Source organism: Sus scrofa, chromosome 1, assembly GCF_054392235.1.
Source record: "Sus scrofa isolate SSC_HxYL_T2T_F1_AM1 chromosome 1, Sscrofa_HxYL_maternal_Yorkshire_Landrace_v2.0, whole genome shotgun sequence".
Classification (NCBI taxonomy): domain Eukaryota; kingdom Metazoa; phylum Chordata; class Mammalia; order Artiodactyla; family Suidae; genus Sus; species Sus scrofa.
In genome coordinates, this window is record NC_139383.1 from 257,497,924 (window position 1) to 257,521,813 (window position 23,890).

A 23,890-nucleotide genomic window follows, 5' to 3' on the forward strand; every position below is an offset into this window, starting at 1 on the left:
GGTTGCAGACGCAGCTCGGATCCCGCGTTGCTGTGGCTCTGGTGTAGGCCAGTGGCTACAGCTCCGATTCGACCCCTAGCCTGGGAACCTCCATATGCCGCGGGAGTGGCCCAAGAAATAGCAAAAAAAAAAAAAAAAAAAAAAAACAGATTTCATTTTAAGTCTGAGGATGTGAAAGAAAGTTGATGGAGTTTCTAGTAGTGACAGGTATCAATATTATGGGGAAATAGTCTATTTAAAATCAAACAAAATGAGGATGTAACCTTTTTATATCATTTTGTAAAATAACTAGTTGCAACAAATCATATAAAAGAAATAAATGAAATGTGCGTAGGTCAGTAGAAGAGAAAAATAATGCTGTTTGTCAGTGAAAAGGGACTGTAACCGGAATGCTATAGGAGATTCAACAAAAACATATCCTGAAATGAGATGCTTAAATCATGGGTTATAAAACATACGCCTAACTGAATTCACTCATTTATTTTATCAGTAGACACAATATAATGAAAAAGATAATATTTGTTTTATTAAAAAATAAAATCTAACAAGATATAGGGCTAAACTCAGCCAATTATGCTTTAATAGAAAAAAAGGAAAACAAATAATAAGAGAAATATAATCTGTTCATGGTTGATAGTCTTAATATAATGAAGATGACAATACTAACAAAGTTAATTTATAGATTTAATACAATACCAGTTAAGATCTAAATAGGATGTTGAATTGAACTTGATTGATAGTATAAATCACACAGTAAAGGAGCAGGCAAGAACTTCAGGTGGCAAACGTTTTTAAAAATTATTCTCGTTCACAAAATTATTTGAGAGGATTAAAATTAAGTTCGTACATTGTAAGATAATTAAATGAAGATAAAAGATCAGAAGCCACACAGCGTTCCCATTGTGGCTCAGTGGGTTAAGAATCTGACTAGTAACCATGAGGATTTGGGTTCAATCTCTGGCCTTGCTCAGTGGCTTGCTGTTGCCCCAAGTTGCTATGTAGGTCACAGGTGCTCCTCGGATTTGGCATTGCTGTGGCTGTGGTGTAGGCCGACAGCTGCAGCTCTGATCGACCCCTTGCCCGGGACGTCCATATGTTGCAGATGCTGCCATTAAAAAAAAAAAAAATCAGGAGCCACACCATAGAAGTACAGAGGAGATTATACCGGAAATCTAGGTTAAATATAGTTACTGAAGTTCATCACCAAATTACTTGTGAACTTTCTGGTTTTGAAGGCAGAAGATTTTTTGCCAGAAGTTGCAGTTCAAAGGCCTTAGGCAGACACTGCTCATCACTTAGGTCAGCTGGAAATGAGACTTCAGGGGATTTTGGACACTTTGAATATTATATATGTGTGTGCCCATAAAAAGGAGGGGAGATAGTGGCTGTTGGGTTCTAGCTGATAAGTTTTGGCATGTGAGTACAGGGACCCAGTGATACTGATTATTCAAGAGAAGCCAGAAATTTATAAGGCACCCTTATGACCCAAGCAACCCCCAAAGACCCCCTGTACCTCCTGATACCATCAACCTTTGAAGGCTAGAATTCAGCATATGAATTTTAGGGGACACAGACCATAGCATCTATCATCTACTGATTTTGAAGCACTGGTAATTAGTGTACTAGCCAAACTGTAGGAGGAGGTGTTACTCATTGTCTGAGTAAGGGTTATGTGTATATAGTTGTCATTGTCTAATTCAGGATTGTGTAGCTTAGAGGGGAACACAGGGAGTTTGGCATTCTAGACCAAAACTTATTCCAAAGTATTTTTTTCTTAATTTTTTAAGTTTTAAATGATTTTTATTTTTTCCATTATAGCTGGTTTACTTATCCCAGAGTATTTTTAACAAGACTACCTGAAATGAATATGGGTTAATAGCAATGATAGAAATAAAATAGAAACACCAGAAATAAACTGATAGTGGTTAAATATTTGAGAAATGCAGTCAGTGTTTAAGAAAGATCACTGTGGAAGAAAACCACATTTAGATCTATTTTAACCTCATACCATGCAGAATAAATTCCAGATGAGTTAATTTTTTTTTTCTTTTTTTTCTTTTTGGTCTTTTTTAGGGCCGCTCCCATGGCATACAGAGGTTCCCAGGCTAGGGATCTAATTGGAGCTGTAGCTGCCACCCTACACCACAGCCACAGCAGTGAGGGATCCCAGCTGCGTCTGCGACCTACACCACAGCTCACGGTAACACTGGATCCTTAACCCACTGAGCAAGGCCAGGGATCAAACCCTCAACCTCATGATTCCTAGTCAGATTCATTAACCACTGAGCCAGGACGGGAACTCCAAGATGAGTTAAATATTTTTAAACAAACATTATACACTTACCTTTGTTACGGAAAGGAGATCATTTATATTTATACATTGTTGAAGCAGTAAAGAAATAAAATAGTACCAAGGTAGACATGTTTGATTATCAGAAGCTTTGATTCTCTGACATAAAGCTAAAAGCAATACAATGAGAATAGTATTTGTAATTTTTCTCTAATGGGTAAGATTTTTCCATGGGAAATGTATCCATAAGGGTAGAGCCAGTAGGCAGGTAACTAGTGATGGTTTGCACTATAACCAAGGATGGTTTACACTAGAGAAAGTAACATGAACATGTTTAGCTTAAAGATCTTCATTTGTAAAGTGAGGGTAATAGTAACATCTACTTCCTAGGTTGTTCTGGAGGCATAAGTATGATAAATGATGTATGCTACTTAGCATATTGCCTGGAACCATAAATGTTAATTGCTATTTATTGTAATCATCTTCATTATTACCATCTTCCAAAACAAGTTTCAAAGTTACTTATCAAAGCTTCTTCCCTTTTTAACCCAGTTGGGGAAAACACAGCTATTTTAACCAACTTGACTTTTGTGTAGTTTACAAAGCACTTTCACATGGTCTATCTCATTGATTTTCACTCTAGCCCTGAGAACTGCTTTAGTTTCTTCTCAACGGGAAGTTCCAAGTGCCACAGGTATAGCCAAAAAAAAAAAAAAAAAAAAAAAAAAAAAAAAAGATGCATGCACCCACCTCTGTGTTCATTTCAGCACTCTCCACAATAGTAAACAACCTAAATGGCTATGGACAGATGAACGGATGAAGAAGATATGGTACATAGATACTGTGGAATACTACTCAGCCATAAAAAAACAAAATAATGCCTTTTGCAGCAGCATGGATGCAACTAGATTATCATACTAAGTGAACTAAGAACGAGAAGAACTAATACCATATGATATCACTTACATGTGGAATCTAAAATATAGCACAAATGAAACATTCTTCAAAACAGGAACAGACTCACGGACATATAGAATAAACTTGGGGTTGCCAAGAGGGAGGAGAAAGGAAGTGGAATGGACTAGGAGTTTGGGATTGGTAGTTGCACACTATTACATTTAGAATAGATAAGCAATGAGGTCCTGCTGCATAGCACAGGGAACTCTACCCAGTCTCCTGAGATAGACCATAATGGACAAGAATATTTAAAAAAAAAAAAAAAAAGATTAGTCACCCTGCTATACAGCAGAACTTGACACAACATCGTAAATCAATTATATTTTAATATAAAACATAATAAATGATCCCCTCAAAAAAGAATTACTCATTCTCACCACAGCTTTTGTGTTTTTCTTTGCCCACTGGAGCCTTTAGTCTTTTGACTTCTGTGCTTTCTAAGTGTTCTTCTTTCTCTAATTTTACCCTTCTTTTTTCTTCTAATATAATTTTTCATAATGTTGTCACAGTATCTAGTGGTTATCTCTTCCTTACTCTGTCTTTCTCAAAGATTAAAAAGAAATCTATGATAGGCAAAGGATTTGAGTGGATATGTCTATAAAGAAGAGAGAGGAATGGCCAACAAGCACATGAAGAAATGCTCAATATCTTTAGTCATCAAGGAAATACATATCGAAATCACAGTTAACACTTCACATCCACTAGAGTAGTTATAATAAAAAAGACATACAACTATACTCCAATAAAATTTATTTTAAAAAAAAAGACATGCAGTTACAAGTGTTGACAAGATGTAGAAAAATTGGATCCCTTGTACATTATTGGTGGGAACATAAAATGATGCAGTCATTCACTCTGGGAAATAGTTTGGCAGTTCCTCAAAATAGTAAACATAAAGTTAACATATGACCTAACAATTCCACTCTTTGGCATCTACCCAAGAGAAATAAATCTGTATGTCCACACAAAGACTTGTATACAGATGCTCATAGCAGTATTATTCTTAGTAGCCAAAAGGGAAAACAATACATGTGTGTCAGCTATTGAATGGATAAGTAAAATGTTGTAAAACCATACAGTGCAATGTTATTTAGCCATTAAAAGGAATGAAGTACAGATATGTGCTGTAGCATGGATGAACCTTGAAAACATATCAGGTAAAAGAAGCCAGTTGCAGTAGGCCATGTATTAAATGATTCCATTTATGTGGAATGAAATCTGTGAAACAGAAAGTAGATTAAGTGGTTCCCTAGGGCTGGTGGTTAGGGAGTGTGGGAAGATTGGGAGTGGTTGATGAGGGATATGAGGTTTCTTTTGAGGTGACAATGTTCTAAAGTTAGATTGGGGAAGGGTGAACACCTTGGTAAAATACACTTTAAAGTAATGAATTGAATTATATGTTTAATGTAAAATACATAATATATATAATTATATATTATAATTATGTTACAGTAGCCTCAGTTGGTGGGTATTCAGTAGACTCCTGATCAGTGTCCATACTATCTCTCTTGCTCACCTTTAATTCAGTCTCCATATGGCAGCTGGTGAACCTTCAGTGGCTTCCCAGTGTCTTTAGAATGAGCTCTGAGCTTTCCAACATCTTTAATACCAAAACCAAAACTGCATGATATAGTTCCAGCTTGCTGTCCAGCCATCTGTCTCTTGCATCATAGTCCATCTCAACCAACCTGACCTTTTCCATTTTCTCAGTTAGGCCATGCTGTCTCTGACTTCATAAGCCTCTGCATGCTCTGTTCCCTCCCTGCTCCTATCCTTCTTCCTCCACACCTTGCGAACTCTTGTACATTCCTTAGGTCCTGGCTTTAGATACTCCTTTTTCTGAACTCCTATCCTGACTCACTCTTCATAGGGCCCTTACGATGCTTCTCCTGCTGTCTTCTTTTCTCTGTGAAAGCATTTACACACAGTTTTGAAATTGCCTCCCCACTGTCTGAGCTGTAAATGCTAAGAAGGGAGGCACTTGTTTGTGTTAGTCTTATTTTTCACTGTATTGCTGGTGTGTATTTAGCCCTGCACCTGGCAGAGTGTTCAATAAATTTTCCGTTGAATGAATGAGAGTTACTTCCTTCTACCTAGAATATCTTCTTCCTTACCTTCCCACTACCACTCTCCTGCTTGGTAAAATCTTACACACATACCATCCATTTGTTAATTCAACAAATAAGAGTAGAGCTCTTTTGTTATTCCAGGCACTATTTTAGGCACTGCGGATGAAGTGATGAATTAGACAGGTGTACATCTCTGCCTTCTGGGAGCTGATACTCCACCAATAGAGACAGATAATAAACAGATAAATAAGTTGCGTTGTTGAGTGTAAGTGCTGAAGAGAAACAAAGCAAGAAAGATGGATAAGGCCCATTAGACTAGAGAGAGGGCATTTTAGATAGAGTGAAGCAAGTGTGGGAGCTAACAATAGCCATCCTGCTGTCTGGGGAAGGAACCTTCCAGGCAGACAGAAGTATGAGGGGCCCAGTGTGAGAGTGTGCCAGAGTATTTCAGGAACAGACTGGAGACTAGGGGGAAGTGAGTGAGGTCAGAGAGGTAAATATTCTCTGAATATCTCCTCCTTAATCCAATCCCTGAGCTTCCTCCTTAGTTTTAATTTTTTCTCCAACTCTCAGTGCTATGGATTTACCAGAAAGGATTATGAAAATTTCTCTTCTTAGAAGTGACCTGCAAATCAAGGGCTGCAGTGGAGCTGGTATAGGAGGCTGCCATGCTGGTGGGGCTTCAGTTGCTTCTCTGGAGGTTGGTGAGGTGCGTGCTTAGGCATTTCTTTAACAAGTACTACCTCTTCTTCCTCATTAGGACTGAGAAGGCAGGGGGAGAGTGGGACACACTATCATCAGCCTCATAGGTCAGGCTCCCCACAACTCACCTTAGTCCTCTTCTGTTCTCTAAGCTGTGTTTTTGCAGTTTCTTTGGCCATGCCGGGGGTTGAACCTGAGCCACAGAAGCGATCCCAGCTGCAACAGTGAAAACACCAGATCCTTAACCTCCTGGGCCACATGGGAACTCTCTGTGTCTCTGCAGTCTCAGGGACCTTATAAAGATTGTACAGCTCTCAGCCACTATCAAGAGTTACAATTCAAAGACAAATTGCTGCTCCCAGCTTGTTTCTCTTTCCCTCCTTAGCTGTGTCCCAGAAACTTGAGGGCCAATAAAATTGTAGTTAATTGTGTGTTGCACTTAGTTGTGTTAGGTTAGGTTGGTTGGGTTTCACTGATGTTAATGTGCTGGCCCCATAGCTGTGTCCTTGTATAACACAGCCCTGAATGGCTGGGATGACTGGACTTGCCTTGCTGGTACCCCCTGCAGAAAATAAGAGATCTCCTCTGGGCAGAATTCCACTGTGAGTGGAGAGATCCAGGGCTCTCGGACTCTGTATTTAGCAGTAGCCGAAGCCTATGCTAGGCTGTCGTGTTTTCCTTTTGGTGTGACTCACTTCTGGCAGCATACTCTGTGGAACGGGGCTATAAATTGTAAATTGATATGAGGTAATAATTGGAGAAATGATCAGACTCCATTTTTATTCCCCTCTGGGGAAAACACGTGTCAGGAATCACTAAAGCAGAAGGTGACAGAGGGATTTTTCAGCCGGCTTTCCAGTTTTAGTGCTGCGGTGCTTCCATCCTGATTAGAGAGGAGAGAAGCCAAATTCGGCAGGAGGCGGCCAGCAGACCTAGTATCTGCTTGCCACCTTTTGCTCCAAAAAGCCTTGCCGCAGAGAGTTGCCATGGCAGCGGGAGGGAATTTAATGGTAAAGGCTCATCTCTGGAGCAGCGCGCTGCTGGTATCCCAGCCTTCCCCTCTCTGGCCTTCAACCCAAGAGGCTGGTTATACCAGAGCATCACTCTGCTGGGGCCATTTGAAAGCATGTTGTCTAATGGAGTAGAGTTGTAAGATGCTCCCAAGCCTGAGGATGGCTGCTTCTTCCGTCACCTGCCTCTCCTTGATGCATAGCCCTTTGATGGCCCATCCTGTAGTCTACCTTCTCAAATTGTGTGCAGTTCCTTAAATATGCTCTTTCATGCTTCTGCGCTTTTATACATGCAGTTTCCTCTGGCTAGAATGTTCCCTTGCCCATCTGTCTGGAAAATTCCTACTCACTTTCAAAATGTGGCTCAGCTACAGCCTCCTGCTCTATTATGCTTCCTTGAATCCCATATCCTCTGCAGAATTACCCTGTTTCCTCCCAACCTTGCCACATATCCTGATTTTGAAATGACTCTGTAGTTTTGTCTGCATTCAAGAGCTTCTTTTTGTGAATTTCATATCCCCAGGCCCTGGCCCAGGAGTGGGCACATAGTAAACACTTAAACGTTGGTTGAATGAATGAAGTGTTTTCATATCAGTCTATTTAATCCTTGTCAAGGGAGGGTTTACATACCATGTAGTGGCCAACCCTGTCATGTCCAAGTAGGGCTTCTTCTGTTCTGAGATCCCAGAGGATTAACCTGATTTAATCTGCTGATTTGATTGCTGTATAACTCACTTTCCATTGCTTTTTTTTTTCATTTTTTTTATTACTCAAATGAATTTATCACATCTGTAGTTGTATAATGATCATAATCTGATTTCACAGGATTTCCATCCCACAGCCCAAGCACATCCCCCCACCCCCCAAACTGTCTCCTCCGGAGACCATAAGGTTTTCAATGTCTGTGAGTCAGCATCTGTTCTGCAAAGAAGTTCCGTCTGTCCTTTTTTCAGATTCCACATGTCAGTGAAAGCATTTGATGTTGGTGTCTCATTGTATGGCTGACTTCACTTAGCATGATAGTTTCTAGGTCCATCCATGTTGCTAAAAATGCTGGTATTTCGTTCTTTTTGATGGCTGAGTAATATTCCATTGTGTATATGTACCACATCTTCTGGATCAACTCCTCTGTCGATGGACATTTAGGTTGTTTCCATGTCTTGGCTATTGTAAATAGTGCTGCAGTGAACATTGGAGTACATGTGTCTTTGCGAGTTGTTTTCTCTGGATAGATGCCCAGGAGTGGGATTGCTGGATCAAATGGTAGTTCTATGTTTAGTTTTCTGAGGCATCTCCATACTGCTTTCCACAGTGGTTGCACCAATTTACAATCCCACCAACAGTGTACTAGGGTTCCTTTTTCTCCACACCCTCTCCAGCACTTATTGTTTGTAGACTTTTGGATGAGGGCCATTCTGGCTGGTGTAAGGTGGTAATTCATGGTGGTTTTGATTTGCATTTCTCTAATAATGAGTGATGCTGAACATCTTTTCATGTGTTTCTCGGCCATCTGTATGTCTTCTTTGGAGAATTGTCTGTTTAGATCTTCTGCCCATTTTTTTGATGGGGTTGTTTTGGTATGGAGCTGCAGAAGTTGTTTATAAATTTTGAAGATCAATCCCTTGTCAGTCGATTCATTTGCAAAGATTTTCTCCCATTCTGTCCATTGCTTTTATTCTCACTTTCCAGTTTGAATTGGAAGAGCAGTGGCAGGAAGAGCAACACTTGGGTGTCAGTCTTCCTGGGGCTCACATCAGAGTAGCCTTTGGTTACTTGCCCAACTAGTCTTAGTTCCCTCTTTTTGGATTAGAATGTGTAAGGATAGTGCCTACATGCCTTGTGGCCCAAAGTAAATTCTCAGTAAATCTTACCTGTCCTGTCTTCCAGGAGGAAAATGACAGCAAAATAGAATTTTAAATTAGATTTGAACGTTGGCATCTTTATCTGCATCAGATCGTTCAACGTTCATCTTCTTGCTCTGAGCAGAGCTCTGAAAGTCACCCCTTTCTGTGCCTTTTGTCCCTTTTCCTTAAGCTTCCATGTGTTAGTCCTTCCTTTGCCCCAGAGCCCTGTTTTCAATTTTGGTGCATCTGTCCCCTTGAGTTTACAATGTAGATAGACAATTTATTTAGTTATCTCTCCTTTTCTGCCTTTTTCTTTTTGGCTGCGCCTAAAGCATGTGGAAGTTCCTGAGCCAGGGATTGTACCTGTGCCATAGCAGCCACCCAACCTGCTGCAGTGACAATGCTGGAGCCATAACCCACTGTACCACAAGGGAATTTCTCTCCTTTCCTGCCTTTTTGGGACTACCTTGCTATTATATGTCAAGAATTTCAGGTTTTTTGTTTGTTTGTTTTTTTTCCTTAAATGACAATCTGGTATCTTTATTTCTTAGAAAAATTTTTGGTTGCAGAAGTTCCCAGGTCAGGAATCAAACCCGAGCCACAGAAATGACAACACTGAATCTTAACTACTGGACCACTGAAGAACTCCAAGAATTTCAGTTTAAAATAGATTTATCTTTTTTTTCTCCTTCATAATTGTCAGAAGCCATGTCTGTGATATAGATTTACATCCTACCTGCTGTCTCTAATATTTGTGTTACCGTTTTTGGTTTGAACATTTTCCTCCATCCCCCTCACTTTTAAGTTCAAAGCTCGCTTAGACCGCTTTACAATTCTCTTTGCAAATGTGTTCTTCTCAGTATCATGTGATCATGCTGTGTGCGTGTTGTATAGGCCAGTGTCTGCAGGTGTCTTGGCTGTTTCGTTTGTGGAGCATTTTTCTCTTGGTGCTTCTCTCATTTCCACTTTTGCTATTTTAGTCATTCCAGCTCCTCTAAAGAGTGGGAAGCTTATACCAAGCTGTTTTTAAGTTATTACTAGGTCTGGTAAAAGATTCACTGAGGATAACAGTGAAAATTTGTTTTTAACTTAGGTTTAAAGGTTATCTATTATGGCAGTTTTCCATCCTAAAAGGATGGGGCATGAGCCAAGGCATGTAATTAGAGTTGCCTAAGATGCTTTCTCAAATTCATATGCCCCATCCTTTTCCCCCCTGTTTGCCCGGCGATAGAGTGGAAGTAGGCTGTTTTAAGAAACCTTTCTAGAATATTTTGCAATCTCTTACCCAGTAGCTCTTGCCTCCTCGCTGTTGAAAAATATGCCTCTGTTGATTTTTTTGTTTGTTTGTTTTTGTCTTTTGTCTTTTTAGGGCCACACATGTGGCATATGGAGGTTCCCAGGCTAGGGGTCAAATTGAAGCTGTAGCTGCCAGTCTACACCACAGCCACAGCAATGCAGGAGCCAAGCCGCGTCTGCAGCCTACACCACAGCTCATTGGTAATGTGGGATCCTTAACCTACTGAGCAAGGCCAGTGATCGAACCCGCAAACTCATGGTTCCTGGTCAGATTCGTTTCTGCTGCACCATGACGGGAACTCCGCCCCTGTTGATTTGTTAGTTATAAAACTCTGGTCTGCCAGGGCAATGCTTATTTGAGAGTTGGTTATTTGTTTCATTTCAAAAAACAAAATTGCCACATATAGTTCATTTTGTTTAAAGTGAAAACTGAAACTAATGTAAGGATTTTTTTTACCAGGCTAAGGGCATTTGCAAATCAAAAGGCAAGAAAGTGCAGTTTTAATGAATCCTAAATTTGTCTGTTTAATATAAGCACTTTTCCTACTCTGTAAATATTCAGTTAAATGCCAATTAGCTGAAGTATAATTACTTGTAGACATGTTGCCATGGGTTAGATGAACTTCAGAATGCTGGAAACAATATTCAAAGTTAAGATAGAACAATTAAAATTATTAATTGTATTTGTGGGAAGTATTTTGAGAATAGAGCAGGTTGGAAATAGAATGAAACTCAGAATCAGAAGGAATAGGTTTGACTTCTTAACTCTGGTACCTACCTACTAGCTCTCTTAGGCCATATAGTTAGTCCCTTGGGGTCTCTGTTTAGTCATCTGTGGAAGGTTAAGGCCTTTATCTCATGAAATTGTTGTGAGGATCAAATAAAGTCATTCATGTGACAGTTCCCACCATTCAGACATTCAGTAAGTGTTAATAGACTGTAAATCTAAGGCCAATAAATTATTTTAAACATTGTGTATATATATGTTCACGTGTGCACGTGTTTTGTATGTGTGCATCTGAATATGGGAAATACATAGGGAATTAAGTTTATTGTGTTCTTAGACTGTGGAGGTGGGTGATTTTTGAATTTAATGGTGTGTGTGTATGTGAGTGTATTTCCTGAGGATACCATTTAAAATTATTTTTGTAGTTCTATCGAAGCAGATTCTTCCAAACAATATACACAGGATAAAAAATGTGCAGTGTTAATTTTATAGTATTATAATCATTTTAGAATTCTCCTTTCCTTCTTATATTATTTTCCTTGTGCTAGATCAGTTCTGGAGACCTACTTAGTGCTTCTTAAGGCTAATGCCTTAACAGTCATGAATACACCTACACAGATTTTTCTTCCAAATGAAAGCTAAATACTAGTATTATAGTCTTGTTTTATGCCCACATAGAAAGTGTTGAATTTAGTGCCTTACTATGAAATGTAAAATTTGGGAAAGGCAAGTTGGTTTCTTAATGATATAAATCCCTGAGTATATACTGCATCTTAGATGCTTTGTGTACATTATCAACAACATTATAACAAACTGTAAAACAGGTGGTATGCAGTTTTACAGGTAAGGAAACTGATACTCAGAAGGATAAATATATTCTCCAAGGTCAGAGAACTAATAAGAAAGAGAACCAGAAAGCAAGCTCAGATTCATTTGGTCCAGGTATGGTGTAAGGCTGCTGCCTAGTCATTAGTATAATTCAAGGGAGTGGTGCTTTAAGGTATAAAAAAGTTGGAAATAAAGTGAGGGCACTTGTGGTCTTGGAGGGGACAGAAGCTTGCAGGACAGTCAGATAAGGCATCTGTTCTCAGGAAGCTGTAAAAGGCACTGTCATTGATCCAGCTTAGGCCCAGCTGTCTGCAGGTCCCTGGACCTCTGGCCTTCCTTCCTTTTCCACAGGCGTGTGCTTTTTTTTTTTTTACTATCACAAGAGTCTTTAGATATTTCTTAAGACATTGCTCATCACTTAGAACTGTACACTTAAACACCTCTATCCCACCCCAGTTCTACTGTCCACCCCCACCCCAGCACACAGAGAAACACACAACAGGGTTGTTGTGAGAACAGATGAGTTCATATGTATAAAGTGGTTTAATACAGTGTCTGGTACCTAATAAGTACTCAATTATTTCCATTGTTGATCGTATTATTATTAGCGGTGTTGGTTGTGCTAATGTTAGCAAATGATTCAACAATTCTAGGACACCTACCTCATGGACCACCATGTTCCCTGCCCAGGGGCTGGCTTCGTGCAGTTCATTGCAGAGGGTCCAGGGGTGGGTATGCTCTATAAGATGTATAGGACAGATGGAGGGAGAATTAGTGAGGAAATGATTACTTCTACACAAAGTTTTCCAGAAAGTTTTCTCTGTGCCCTAGATCCTTGTTATCAGAGAACCAGATCTTTCTGCCTGACTTCTTTTCTTTCCTTTTATCTATGTATTAATGGTATTGGAGTCACTAACAGGGTAACAAAAAATTCATTTTTTTTTAAAAGTTTGGTGGTTTGTAGCTTATCCTTGGCCTTCATGCTGTGTTCCTGGTCCCCAGCTCCACCAAAGTGGTCAGTAAGTTACTCTGCCTCCCTGGTCTGACATACCTCCCACTCCCAACTTTTTTTTTTTCCTGTCTAATTTTTTTTCTGATGTCTCTCTCTCTCTCTCTCTTTTTTTTTCCCTTTTTAGGGCCACACCCTTGGCATTTGGAAGTCCACAGGCTAGGGATTGAATCAGAGCTACAGCTGCTGGCCACAGCCACAGCCCCAGCAATGCCAGATCCAAGCCATGCACGTGGCAATACTGGATCCTTAACCCACTGAGCAAGGCCAGGGATTGAACCCACATCCTCATGGATACTAGTCGGATTCGTTTCCATTGAGCCGTGACGGGAACTCCCACCTGATGTTTCTTTATATGGTCCATCTTACCCATAGATTGACTTCTCTTTTTTGCTTTTCAGTTTTCTCACCCAATTCTTGCATTTTGTTATATTTCCTGATTTGAATCACGTTTTGTATACCAACGGAATTTAACAACATGGGAAAGGTTATTGGAAGATACATTATTTTATAAAACTTTCTGTGGACCCAGTGGAATAGAACCCAGGGCTGGAGGTTCCGTTAACTCTTATCTTGGGAGAAAGTATTCCTACTTGTGCTCTTTCCCTGAAACCATAGTCTTAGATTTTGCTTATCTCAGTTAAGAGTGTTTGACTGTGGAAGTTCCCAGCGTGGCTCAGCGGTAACAAATCTGACTAGTGTCCATGAGGATATGGGTTCAATCCCTGGCCTTGATCAGTGGGTTGAGGATCTGGAATTGCCATGAGCTGTGGTATAGGTTGCAGACTTGGCTTGGATCCTGTGTTGCTGTGGCTGTGCTATAGGCTGACAGCTGCAGCTCCAATTCAAACCCTAGCCTGGGAACTTCCATATGCTGCAGGTATGGCCCTAAAAAGCAGAAGTGAAAAAAAATAAAAAATAAAAAGAGTGTTTGACTCTTACTTTCTCTTTAGGTAAATGCAACCTCTGTCATCTCTTCTACATTCTAACATTAAAAAAAAAGTTTCAGGAGTTCCTGGTGGCTCAGTGGGTTAAAGATCTGGGTTAAAGATCTGGTGTTGTCACTGCTGTGGCCCTGGTTACTGTTGTGGCACAGGTTTGATCCCTGGCCTGTGAACTTCCACAATCTGTGGGTGCAGCCAAAAAAAAAAAAAAAGTTTTAGTGTAATTTCTAATTAATTTTCCCATTCCAAAAATATAAACATACAGGAAACATAAAGTATGATCTAGGATTTGGGGATTATTTTGTTAATATGAATTAGACCTTTTTAGTAAACAATGTTGTAGTTATCTCAAGTTGGAAGTAATTGCTTTCGTTCTAGAACATATGAATTCTAAAAAGTAGAAGAAAAAAAATTAAAATCATTTTTTCTAACACCCAGTGATGACTGTAATTGAACTGTGTATTTCTCTCTAGTCTACATTCAACTTTATGTATTAATTTTATGTAGTTTTATAATGCATTTTTGTAATTATATATTCATTAGCTCATGTCCTTTTTTTTTTAACTTACACTAGAATATTCAGATGAGTCAGTGAAACAAAATAGCGTAAACCTGTTTCCTCTAGTGTAGAAGAGTGGCAACACACTATGAAGGAATGAGAAATAATATTTTTAAAACAGCACTAGGGCAATTGGTTAATTTACTTAGAAAATTAAAGTCATATTTTTTCCCTCTTTTCCATACACCAAAATGAATCTATGAAACATTTAATATAGGAATGAGGAGCTACTTTTTAAAGCATAAAAAAATAGTGAACTAATCACAAAAATAAAACAGAATAGATTTGATGACAAAAACAGAAAACTTCCCAAACGACAGTTGGCAAATCATGAAAAATACTTGTATCAGCCTTAACAGAAATTTAATACCCTTAATATACAAAGTGTTTGTAATTCAGTGAGTAGTAGAATACCTCTATTTTGAAAATAAGCAAAAGATACAAAAAATTTAAAAAATGCAAATGAACAATGTATGAAATAATGTTTGAACTCATAAAAAATGCTGCTAAAACAGTAAGATTATTTTTATCTGTTTTTTTTTTTATCACTTTTTTTTTTGTCTTTTTGCTATTTCTTGGGCCGCTCCTGCGGGATGTGGAGGTTCCCAGACTAGGGGTTGAATCGGAGCTGTAGCCACCAGCCTATGCCAGAGCCACAGCAACTCGGGATCCGAGCTGCGTCTGCAACCTACACCACAGCTCACGGCAACGCCGGATCGTTAACCCACTGAGCAAGGGCAGGGACTGAACCCGAAACCTCATGGTTCCTAGTCGGATTCGTTAACCACTGCGCCACGACGGGAACTCCTTTATCTGTTTTTTATTTTTTTCTTTTCTTTTTTTATAATCGACCTACAACACTGTATTATTTCATGGTGCACAACATCGTAATGTAATATTTCTGTACATTACAGAATGAGCACCATGATAAGTAGTTACTTTCTATCACCATACAAAGATATTACAATAATATTAACTCTATTCCCCGTGCCATACACTTCATTCCTGTGACTCATTTATTTTATAATTGGAAGTTTGTATCTTTTACTCTCCCTCACCTATTTCACTCATTCCACCCACCTTTCCTGTCCCATCTGGAAAGCACCTGTTTGTTCTATGTATCTGTGAGCCTATTTCCATTTTATTGGTTCAATTGTTTTGTTTTTTAGGTTCCACATGTAGGTGAAATTATATGGTAATTGTCTTTGTCTGTCTGACTTATTTCACTTAGCATAATACCCTTTAGGTTCATCCATGTTGTCACAACTGGCAAGATTTTGTTCTTTTTTAATAGCTGAGTACATATATTTCATTATATATACATTTTTATTACATCTTCTTTATCTGTCTATGTATGGGCACTTAGGTTGCTTGCACATCTTGGCCATTGTGAATAATGCTGACGTGAACATAGAAGTGCATATATCTTTTTGAATTAATGATTTTGTTTTCTTTGGAAAAATACCCAGAAGTGGAATTGCTGGATCATATGGTAATTCTGTTTTTAATTTTTAATTTTTTATTTTATTTGCTTTTTAGGGCCACACCCGTGGAATATGGAGGTCCCCAGGCTAGGGGTCCATTGGGAGCTACAGCTGCCAGCCACAGCCACAGCAACATCAGATCTGAGCCAGCCACATCTGCCACCTAAACCACAGCTCATGGCAACGATGGATCAAACCTGCAACCTCGTGGATCCTAGTCTGTTTCATTTCCACTGCACCACAGTGGGAACTCCTGTTTTTAATTTATTTATTTAAAAAAAATTTTTTTTTGTCTTTTTTTGCCATTTTTTGGGCCGCTCCTGCGGCATATAGAGGCTCCCAGGCTAGGGGTCGAATTGGAGCTGTAGCCACCGGCCTACGCCAGAGCCACAGCAACGCAGGATCCGAGCTGCGTCTGCAACCTACACCACAGCTCACGGCAACGCCGGATCGTTAACCCACTGAGCAAGGGCAGGGACTGAACCCACAACCTCATGGTTCCTAGTCGGATTCGTTAACCACTGCGCCACGACGGGAACTCCTGTTTTTAATTTTTTGAGGAGCCTCCATACTGTTTTCCATAGTGGCTCAGTTATATCCCGCAATAGTGCATGAGGGTTCCCTTTTTTCCACATCCTTGCCAACACTTGTTGTCTTTTTGTTAATGCCATTCTGACAGGTGTTAATAGCCATTCTGACATTAAAACCATATATTATGGTTTTGATCTACATTTCACTGATGATTAGTAACTTTGCGCATCTTTTCATGTCCCTGTTGGCCCTCTGAATGTCTTCTTAGGAAAATGTTCAGGTACTCGCCCATTTTAAATTGGGTTTTTTGTTTTCCTGATGTTGAGTTAAATGAGTTCTTTGTATGTTGATTTTTTTTTTTTTTTTTTTTGTCTTTTTGCTATTTCTTGGGCCGCTCCTGCAGCATGTGGAGATTCCCAGGCTAGGGGTCGAATCAGAACTGTAGCCACCAGCCTATGCCAGAGCCACAGCACGCGGGATCCGAGCCTCGTCTGCAAGCTACACTACAGCTCATGGCAATGCTGGATCCTTAACCCACTAAGCAAGGCCAGGGATCGAACCCTCAACCTCATGGTTCTTAGTCAGATTCGATAACCACTGCGCCACGACAGGAACTCCTGTATATTGAATTTTAACCCCTTATTGGATACTTCCTTTTCAAATGTCTTCTTCCATTCAGTAGGTGACCTTTTCATTTTGTTGATAATTCCTTTACTGTGCAAAAGCTTTTTAGTTGGATATAGTTCCATTTGTTCATTTTCCTTTTGTTATTCTTGCTTAAAGAGACATATCCAAGAAATTGTTAAGACCAATATCAAAGAACATAGTGCCTATGTTTTCTTTTAGAGGTTTTATGGGTTCAGGTCCTCCATTTAAGTCTTTAGTGCATTTTGAGTTTATTTTTACATGTGGTATGACAAAGTAGTCCAGTTTGATTCTTTTGCATGTGGTTGTCCAGTTTTCCTAACACCATTTATTGAAGAGGCTACCTTCCCCCATTGTATAGTCTTGCCTCATTTGTTGCAAATTAATTGGCTATAAGTGTGTAGGCTTATTTCTGCACTCTCTATTCTGTTCCATTTTTCTGTTTGTTTTTGTGCAGGTACCATACTGTTTTGATTACTGTAGGTTTGTAGTACAATTTGAAATGAGGGGATATGAAACCTCTAGCTTTGTTCTTCTTTTCTCACATTATTTTGGCTATTTGTGTCCCTTTGTATTTTCATGCAAATTTTAGAATTATTTGTTCTATATATTAATTTCATTATCCTGAAACTTTATTGAATTCATTGATGAGTTCTAATAGTTTTTTGGTGGCATCTTAAGGATTTTCTGTACATAGTATCAAGCTACCTGTTAACAGTGACAATTTTACTTCTTTCTTTCCAGTTTGGATTCCTTTTATTTCTTTTTCTTGTCTGATTTCTGTAGCTGGGACTTCCAACACTATGTTGAATAATAGTATTTAGAGTGGCTACCCTTGTCTTGTTCCTGATTTTAGAGGAAATGCTTTCAGCTTTTCGCCATTGAGTGTAATGTTGATTGTGGGTTTGTCATATATAGCCTTTATTATATTGAGGTATGTTCCTTCTATGCCCACTTTGTGGACAGTTTTTTTTTTGTTGTTGTTGTTTGTTTTTTTTTGTTTTTTTTAAATCACAAATGAGTGTTGAATTTTGCCAAAAGTTTTTTTCCACATCTATTGAGATGACCATGTGATTTTTATTTTTCAAATGTTAATGTGGTGTATCACATTGATTGATTTAGAGATGTTAAATCATCTTTGCTTCCATGGGATAAATGCCATTTGATCATAGCATATAATTCTTGTAATGTATTGAATCTGGTTTGCTGATATTTTGTTGAGAATTTTAACATCTGTGTTCAACAGTGATATTGGCCTATAATTTTCTTTTTTTTTTTTGATATCTTTGGTTTTGGTAGCAAGGTGATGCTGGCTTCTTTTCTTTTCAGTTTGTATAGTTTGAGAAAAATGGATGTTAATTCTTCTTTAAGTTTTTGGTAGAATTCAGCTGTGAAGCTACCTGGTTCTAGCCTTTGATTTTTCGGGAGTTTTTTTTTACTGATTCAGTTTCCTTACTGGTAATCAGTCTATTTTCTGTTTCTTCCTGATTCAGTCATGGGAGATTTTATGTTTCTAGAAATTTGTGCATTTTATTGGCATATAATTGTTCTTAGTAATCTCTTGTGATCCTTTGTATTTCTGTGGTGTTAGTTGTAACTTCTCTTTCATTTCTGATTTATTTGAGCTTTCTCTTTTTTTCTTGCTTAGTCTGGCTAAAGACTTATCAAATTTGATAATTTTTAAAAGAATCCACTCTTATTTTCACTGATCTTTTCTTTCTTTTTCTTAGTCACTATTTTATTTATTTTTGCTCTGATCTTTATTATTTCTTTCCTTTTATTAACTTTGGGGTTTTGTTTGTTCTTTTACAGTTCCTTTACTTTAGGTGTATGGTTAGGTTTTTTGTTTTTGTTTTTGTTTTGTCTTTTTGCCATTTCTTGGGCCACTCCCGCGGCATATGGAGGTTCCCAGGCTAGGGGTTGAATCGGAGATGTAGCTGCCAGCCTACACCAGAGCCACAGCAACGCAGGATCTGAGCCGCATCTGCAAACTACACCACAGCTCACGGCAATGCCGGATCGTTAACCCACTGAGCAAGGGCAGGGATTGAACCCGCAACCTCATGGTTCCTAGTCAGATTCGTTAACCACTGCGTCACGACAGGAACTCCTGTTTTGGGGTTTTTTTTTTGTTTTTGTTTTTTTGAGATTTTTCTTGTTTTCTGAGGTAAACATGTATTGTAGAACTGCTTTTGCTGCATTCCATAGATTTTGGATTGATGTGTTTATATCCTCATTCGTCTCAGGTATTTAAAATTTTCCCGTTTGACTTCTTTAGTGACTCACTTCTTATTTAGTAGCATATTGTTTATCCTCCACATGTTTGTGGGTTTTGCATGATTTTTTCCTTTTAGTTGATTTCTAGTCTCATACCACTGTGGTTGGAAAAGATGCTTGGTGTGATTTTGGTCTTCTTAAATTTATTGAGACTTGCTTTGTGGCCTAGCATGTGATCTGTCCTGGAGAATGTTCTGTGTGCCCTTGGAAAGGATATATATTCTGCAGCTTTTGGATGGAATGATAAACAAATATCAGTTAAGTCCATCTGGTCTAAGGTGTCATTTTAGGCGAGTGTATCCTTACTGATTTTGTTTGAATGGTTTGTCCATTGATAGAAGTGGAGTGAAGTCCCCTACTGTTATTGTATTACTGTCAGTTTTTCCCTTTATCTGTTAATATTTGCTTTATGTATTTAAATGCTCCTCTGTTGGGTGCACATGTTATTTACAATTGTTCTGTCTGCTTCTTGGATTAATCCCTTGATCATTATGTAATATGTTTCTTTGCTTCTTGTTACAGTCTTTCTGTGGGTTTTTTGTTTGTTTGTTTGTTTTGTCTTTTTAGAGCCATACCCACAGCATATGGAGGTTCTCAGGCTAGGGGTTGAATCACAGCTACAGCTGCCAGCCTGTTACGGTCTTTGTTTTAAAGTCTATTTTGACCAAAGAATTGCTACTCCAACTTTCTTTTTGGTTCTATTTGTATGAAATACCTTTTTCCATCCCCCATTTGCAGGCTGTTTGTGTCTTTAGATCTGAAGTGCATCTTTTGTGCGATTTGGGTCTTGGGTTTTTTGTTTGTTTCGTTTTGTTTTGTTTGTTATTATTTTTATCTATTTAGACACTGTGTCTTTTGATTAGAGGATTTAGTCCATTTACATTTAAATAATTATTGGTAGGTATGTACTCACTGCCGTTTTTTTAATCGTTTTCTAGTTTTTATCACTTCTTCCTTTGCTCTCTTCCCTTGTTGTTTGATGACTACATTTAGTGTTATGTTTAGATTCTTATTTGGATTCCTTTCTCTTTTTGTGTGTATCTATTATAGATTATTGACATGTGGTTGTTATGAGATTTATATATAACAACATGTATTTATATATGATGATTTTAAGTTGATGATCTCTTAAGACATTCTAACAACCTTGCCATTGTAACAAACTCTCATCCACCCTGCCTCCAGCCATTGCTGAAATGTTTAATGTTTTTTGTGGGTGGGGCTGGGTCCTGAGCAGCTGCACTATTTGAGTCCTGGGTCTGGTGCCAGCCTGCTGGTGGTTGGGTCTGTGTCCCAACATCACTTGCATTAGGTTCCAGTCTTCTGGTAGGTGGGAATGGGTCCTAGGGTAGATCTCTGTGGTGCCTGGGGCTGGTGTTGGCCCACTGGATGGTGAGATTATGTCTGTGCATGGCTGGCTGCTGGTCCTGGGGGGTCCGGCAACTGGAGCAACCAACTGGTGGGTGGGTAAGCTTCTGGCACTAGTAGTCTAGAGGAAGGACTCCAGAATGTCAGTGACAGTGTCCTTGTGGTAGGAAGAGCTCCTCAAAATGCCTGTGGCCAGCATTCATGTCCACAGATGGGTCACAGCTGCCTCCTGCCTGTCTATGAGTCTCTCCAAAATAAGAAAGTGGGTCCGACCCAGGCACATGTCAAATTACTGTATCTGTGTTGGGTTTTGGATCATGTGAGATTTTATGTGTATCCGTTAAGCCTGAAGTCTCTGTTTCCTGCAGCCCCCTGACTCTCCTGTGTGCAGACTCTGCTGGCCTTCAAAGCCAGATGTTCTGGGGGGCTTGTATTTCTGCTACAGGGTCCCTGGGCTGGGGGCTCATTATGGGGCAGATTCCTCTCTCCTTGGGGAGAACCCCTGCAATTGTGATTATCCTCCCATTTGTAGGTTGCCTATCCAGTGGTGTGGATCTTGCTTGTACCATGTCTCTGCCTCCCATTTCATTTAATTGTGATTCCTTTTTTATATCTTTAGTTGTGGGGAATCTTTTCTTCTAGTTTTCAGGTCATTCTCATCAATAGTTGCTCTGTAAATAGTTGTAGTCTTTGTGTGCCAATAGGAGGAGACAAATTCAGGGTCTTCCTACTCAGTCATCTTGGCCACACCTTATATGTGTGTGCATATATGTTCATTTTTATTGTACTCTTTTTATATGATTATATATTCATTAATGAAAGTTTATGTATAAAATAGAATGTTATATAGCAGTATTCCAGTAATTTTTTGGTACAGCTTTGTCAAAAAATTAAAATTAATTATTTAAAAAAACACTAAAATATACAATCTTATGATGAAATATACATTACAAAATTTTAAATTAGAAAAATAGATCATGAAAAATATGAGTCCTATAGTTCCTCCATCCCCACTGTTAACAGTATATTTATAAGCAATTTTTTATATTCATATATGTTATATTTTTGATGTGGTTGTTCATCTATGATTGAATTTGTGAAGGAGTATGGAATAAGATGTTTTTTGCTCTTAGGTTTCTTCAAATACACAGTGAACTAGACTGTGTTTTGTGAAATAACGTCTCACTATTTTTCTTCATGCTTTAGGTATGTATTCTTTTTGGATCCATGCAATCTGGACTTGATAAACCGGAAGATCAAGTCTGTAGCACTGTGTGTAGCAGCATGTCCAAGACAAGAACTGAAAACCCTAAGTGATGTTCAGAAGTTTGCCGAGATAAATGGTGAGACATTAGGCCATCCGATTCTATTCCCCAGTCCCTCATTCTCACTGTTAAATATTATGTGTTTGCCTTTCAGTATAAATTTGTCCTAGCATTAAATAAATCATTGAAGAACCTTAGAAAGACAAAGAGAAGTGAAAGTACTTTTGGACTTCCTTCATATAAACTTGCTATTGTCACCTAAGGAGCTTGTTGAAACTCCAGATTTCTGGGCCCCTCCCGGGGAAATTCTGACTGAGTAGGTCTTTGGGGTCTGGAAATTTGCATTTTTTTTACAAATATTTCAGGTGATTTTGATATAGCCTGTTTGAGTATTTAGGAATTACTAGACTAAGTGTAAATTTTGGGGTTTTTTTTTTTTTTTTCCCTATTCCTAAGCATAGGTTATTTTAAAATAGTTTATTTAATCTAATTAATTAATTATTTTATTTATTTATTTATTTTGGTCTTTTTGCCATTTCTTGGGCTGCTCCCACGGCATATGGAGGTTCCCAGGCTAGGGGTCGAATTGGAGCTGTAGCTGCTGGCCTACACCAGAGCCACAGCAATGCGGGATCTGAGCTGCATCTGCAATCTACACCACAGTTCACGGCAATGCAGGATCCCCAACCCACTGAGCAAGGCCAGGGACTGAACGCGCAACCTCATGGTTCCTAGTCGGATTCATTAACCACTGAGCCACGACAGGAACTCCTAAATTTTATTTTGTATATTTTTATTTTTATTTTTTGCCTTTTCTGGGCCCACTCCTGTGGCATATGGTGGTTCCCAGGCTAGGGGTCGAATCAGAGCTGTAGCTGCCGGCCTACACCAGAGCCACAGCAACACGGGATCCGAGCCGCATGTGCAACCTACACCACAGCTCACGGCAACGCCAGATCATTAACCCACTGAGCAAGGCCAGGGATCCAACCCGAAACCTCAAGGTTCCTAGTCGGATTCATTAACCATTGCGCCACAACGGGAACTTAAAATAGTTTATTTTATTTTTACCCTTGGATATAATATGTATTTATTACAGGAGATTTTAAAAATTTAGAAAATAATAATGACGTAAAAACTAAAATTCCACCATTTTTCATGTGTTAGTGTGTATATAATTTTACTTTTGTAATTAGACATTATGTCTTAAACATTTTTATAAGAAATAAGTTTGGAGAAACTTTGAGGTTAAACATATGGGAATTAGCTGAGAAAACAGCCCGTCAGTTTTCTGAACCCTAGCTCTCTTCTTTCGGGTTGCTAATCTCCAGGTGCTGTCTTCAGCTCTGTATGACTCACATCAGATCTCTTCAGAGAAATTTTTTAAAAACCTCTCTCTGTGGAGAGCTGCATAGCGATAGTCCTTCAAGCCTGTATTTTTCCATGAGGTTTCATGTTTGTATTTTGTGTAAGAATCCTCAGAGCTGCCTCAGTCCCGCCCAGATTCACAGGCTGGTTCTAGCTTTGGAACATGGGCTGACTCAGGAATCCTCCAGGTATAATGTCTGGCTGGAACACCCTGGGGCCATGGCTAGACACACACCACCATGGCTATAGATCATTTCAGCTGGGGTGCTAGCCTTCTGAGGGTAGCAGGACTGCAGCCTGTATTCCTGTCCCATCACTTCATGTCCTCAGCATAGGATGGTGGGAAGAACATGGGACTGATTTAGTTTTAGTTTTTGTTTTTGTTTTTGTTTTAGGGCTGCACTTACTGCATATGGAAGTTCCCAGGCTAGGGGTCAAATCGGTGCTGCAGCTGCTGGTCTACACCATTGACACAGCCATGTGGGATCTGAGCCACGTCTGCAACCTACACCACAGCTCACAGCAACACTGGCTCCTTAACTCACTGAGCAAAGCCAAGGATGGAACCTGCATCCTCACAGATTCTAGTCAGATTACCACTGAGCCACAATGGGAACTCCCAACATGGGACTGACTCAGATCTGGATTCTAATTCTCCTTCTGTCACTGTCTGGTTCTGTAATGAAGGACAGAAGGTACAGCCTCTTGGAGCCTAGA

The 23,890-nt window shown here is 39.2% G+C and overlaps 2 protein-coding genes across 4 annotated transcripts in view; both read left to right on the forward strand.

The window, feature by feature from the left end:
* TMEM38B (transmembrane protein 38B) overlaps positions 1 to 23,890 on the forward strand; it is a 774,558-nt gene that overhangs the window by 381,447 nt on the left and 369,221 nt on the right. The gene's annotated exons all lie outside the window — the stretch shown is intronic.
* The window catches only part of SLC44A1 (solute carrier family 44 member 1), a 211,701-nt gene that overhangs the window by 85,348 nt on the left and 102,463 nt on the right, over positions 1 to 23,890 (forward strand). For all 3 annotated transcript variants that reach the window (XM_021067056.2, XM_003480567.4, XM_005660312.4), the window contains exon 4: positions 21,747 to 21,883. In XM_021067056.2, coding sequence (XP_020922715.1) covers positions 21,747 to 21,883 — 137 coding nt within the window. The remainder of the gene's footprint in view (positions 1 to 21,746; positions 21,884 to 23,890) is intronic.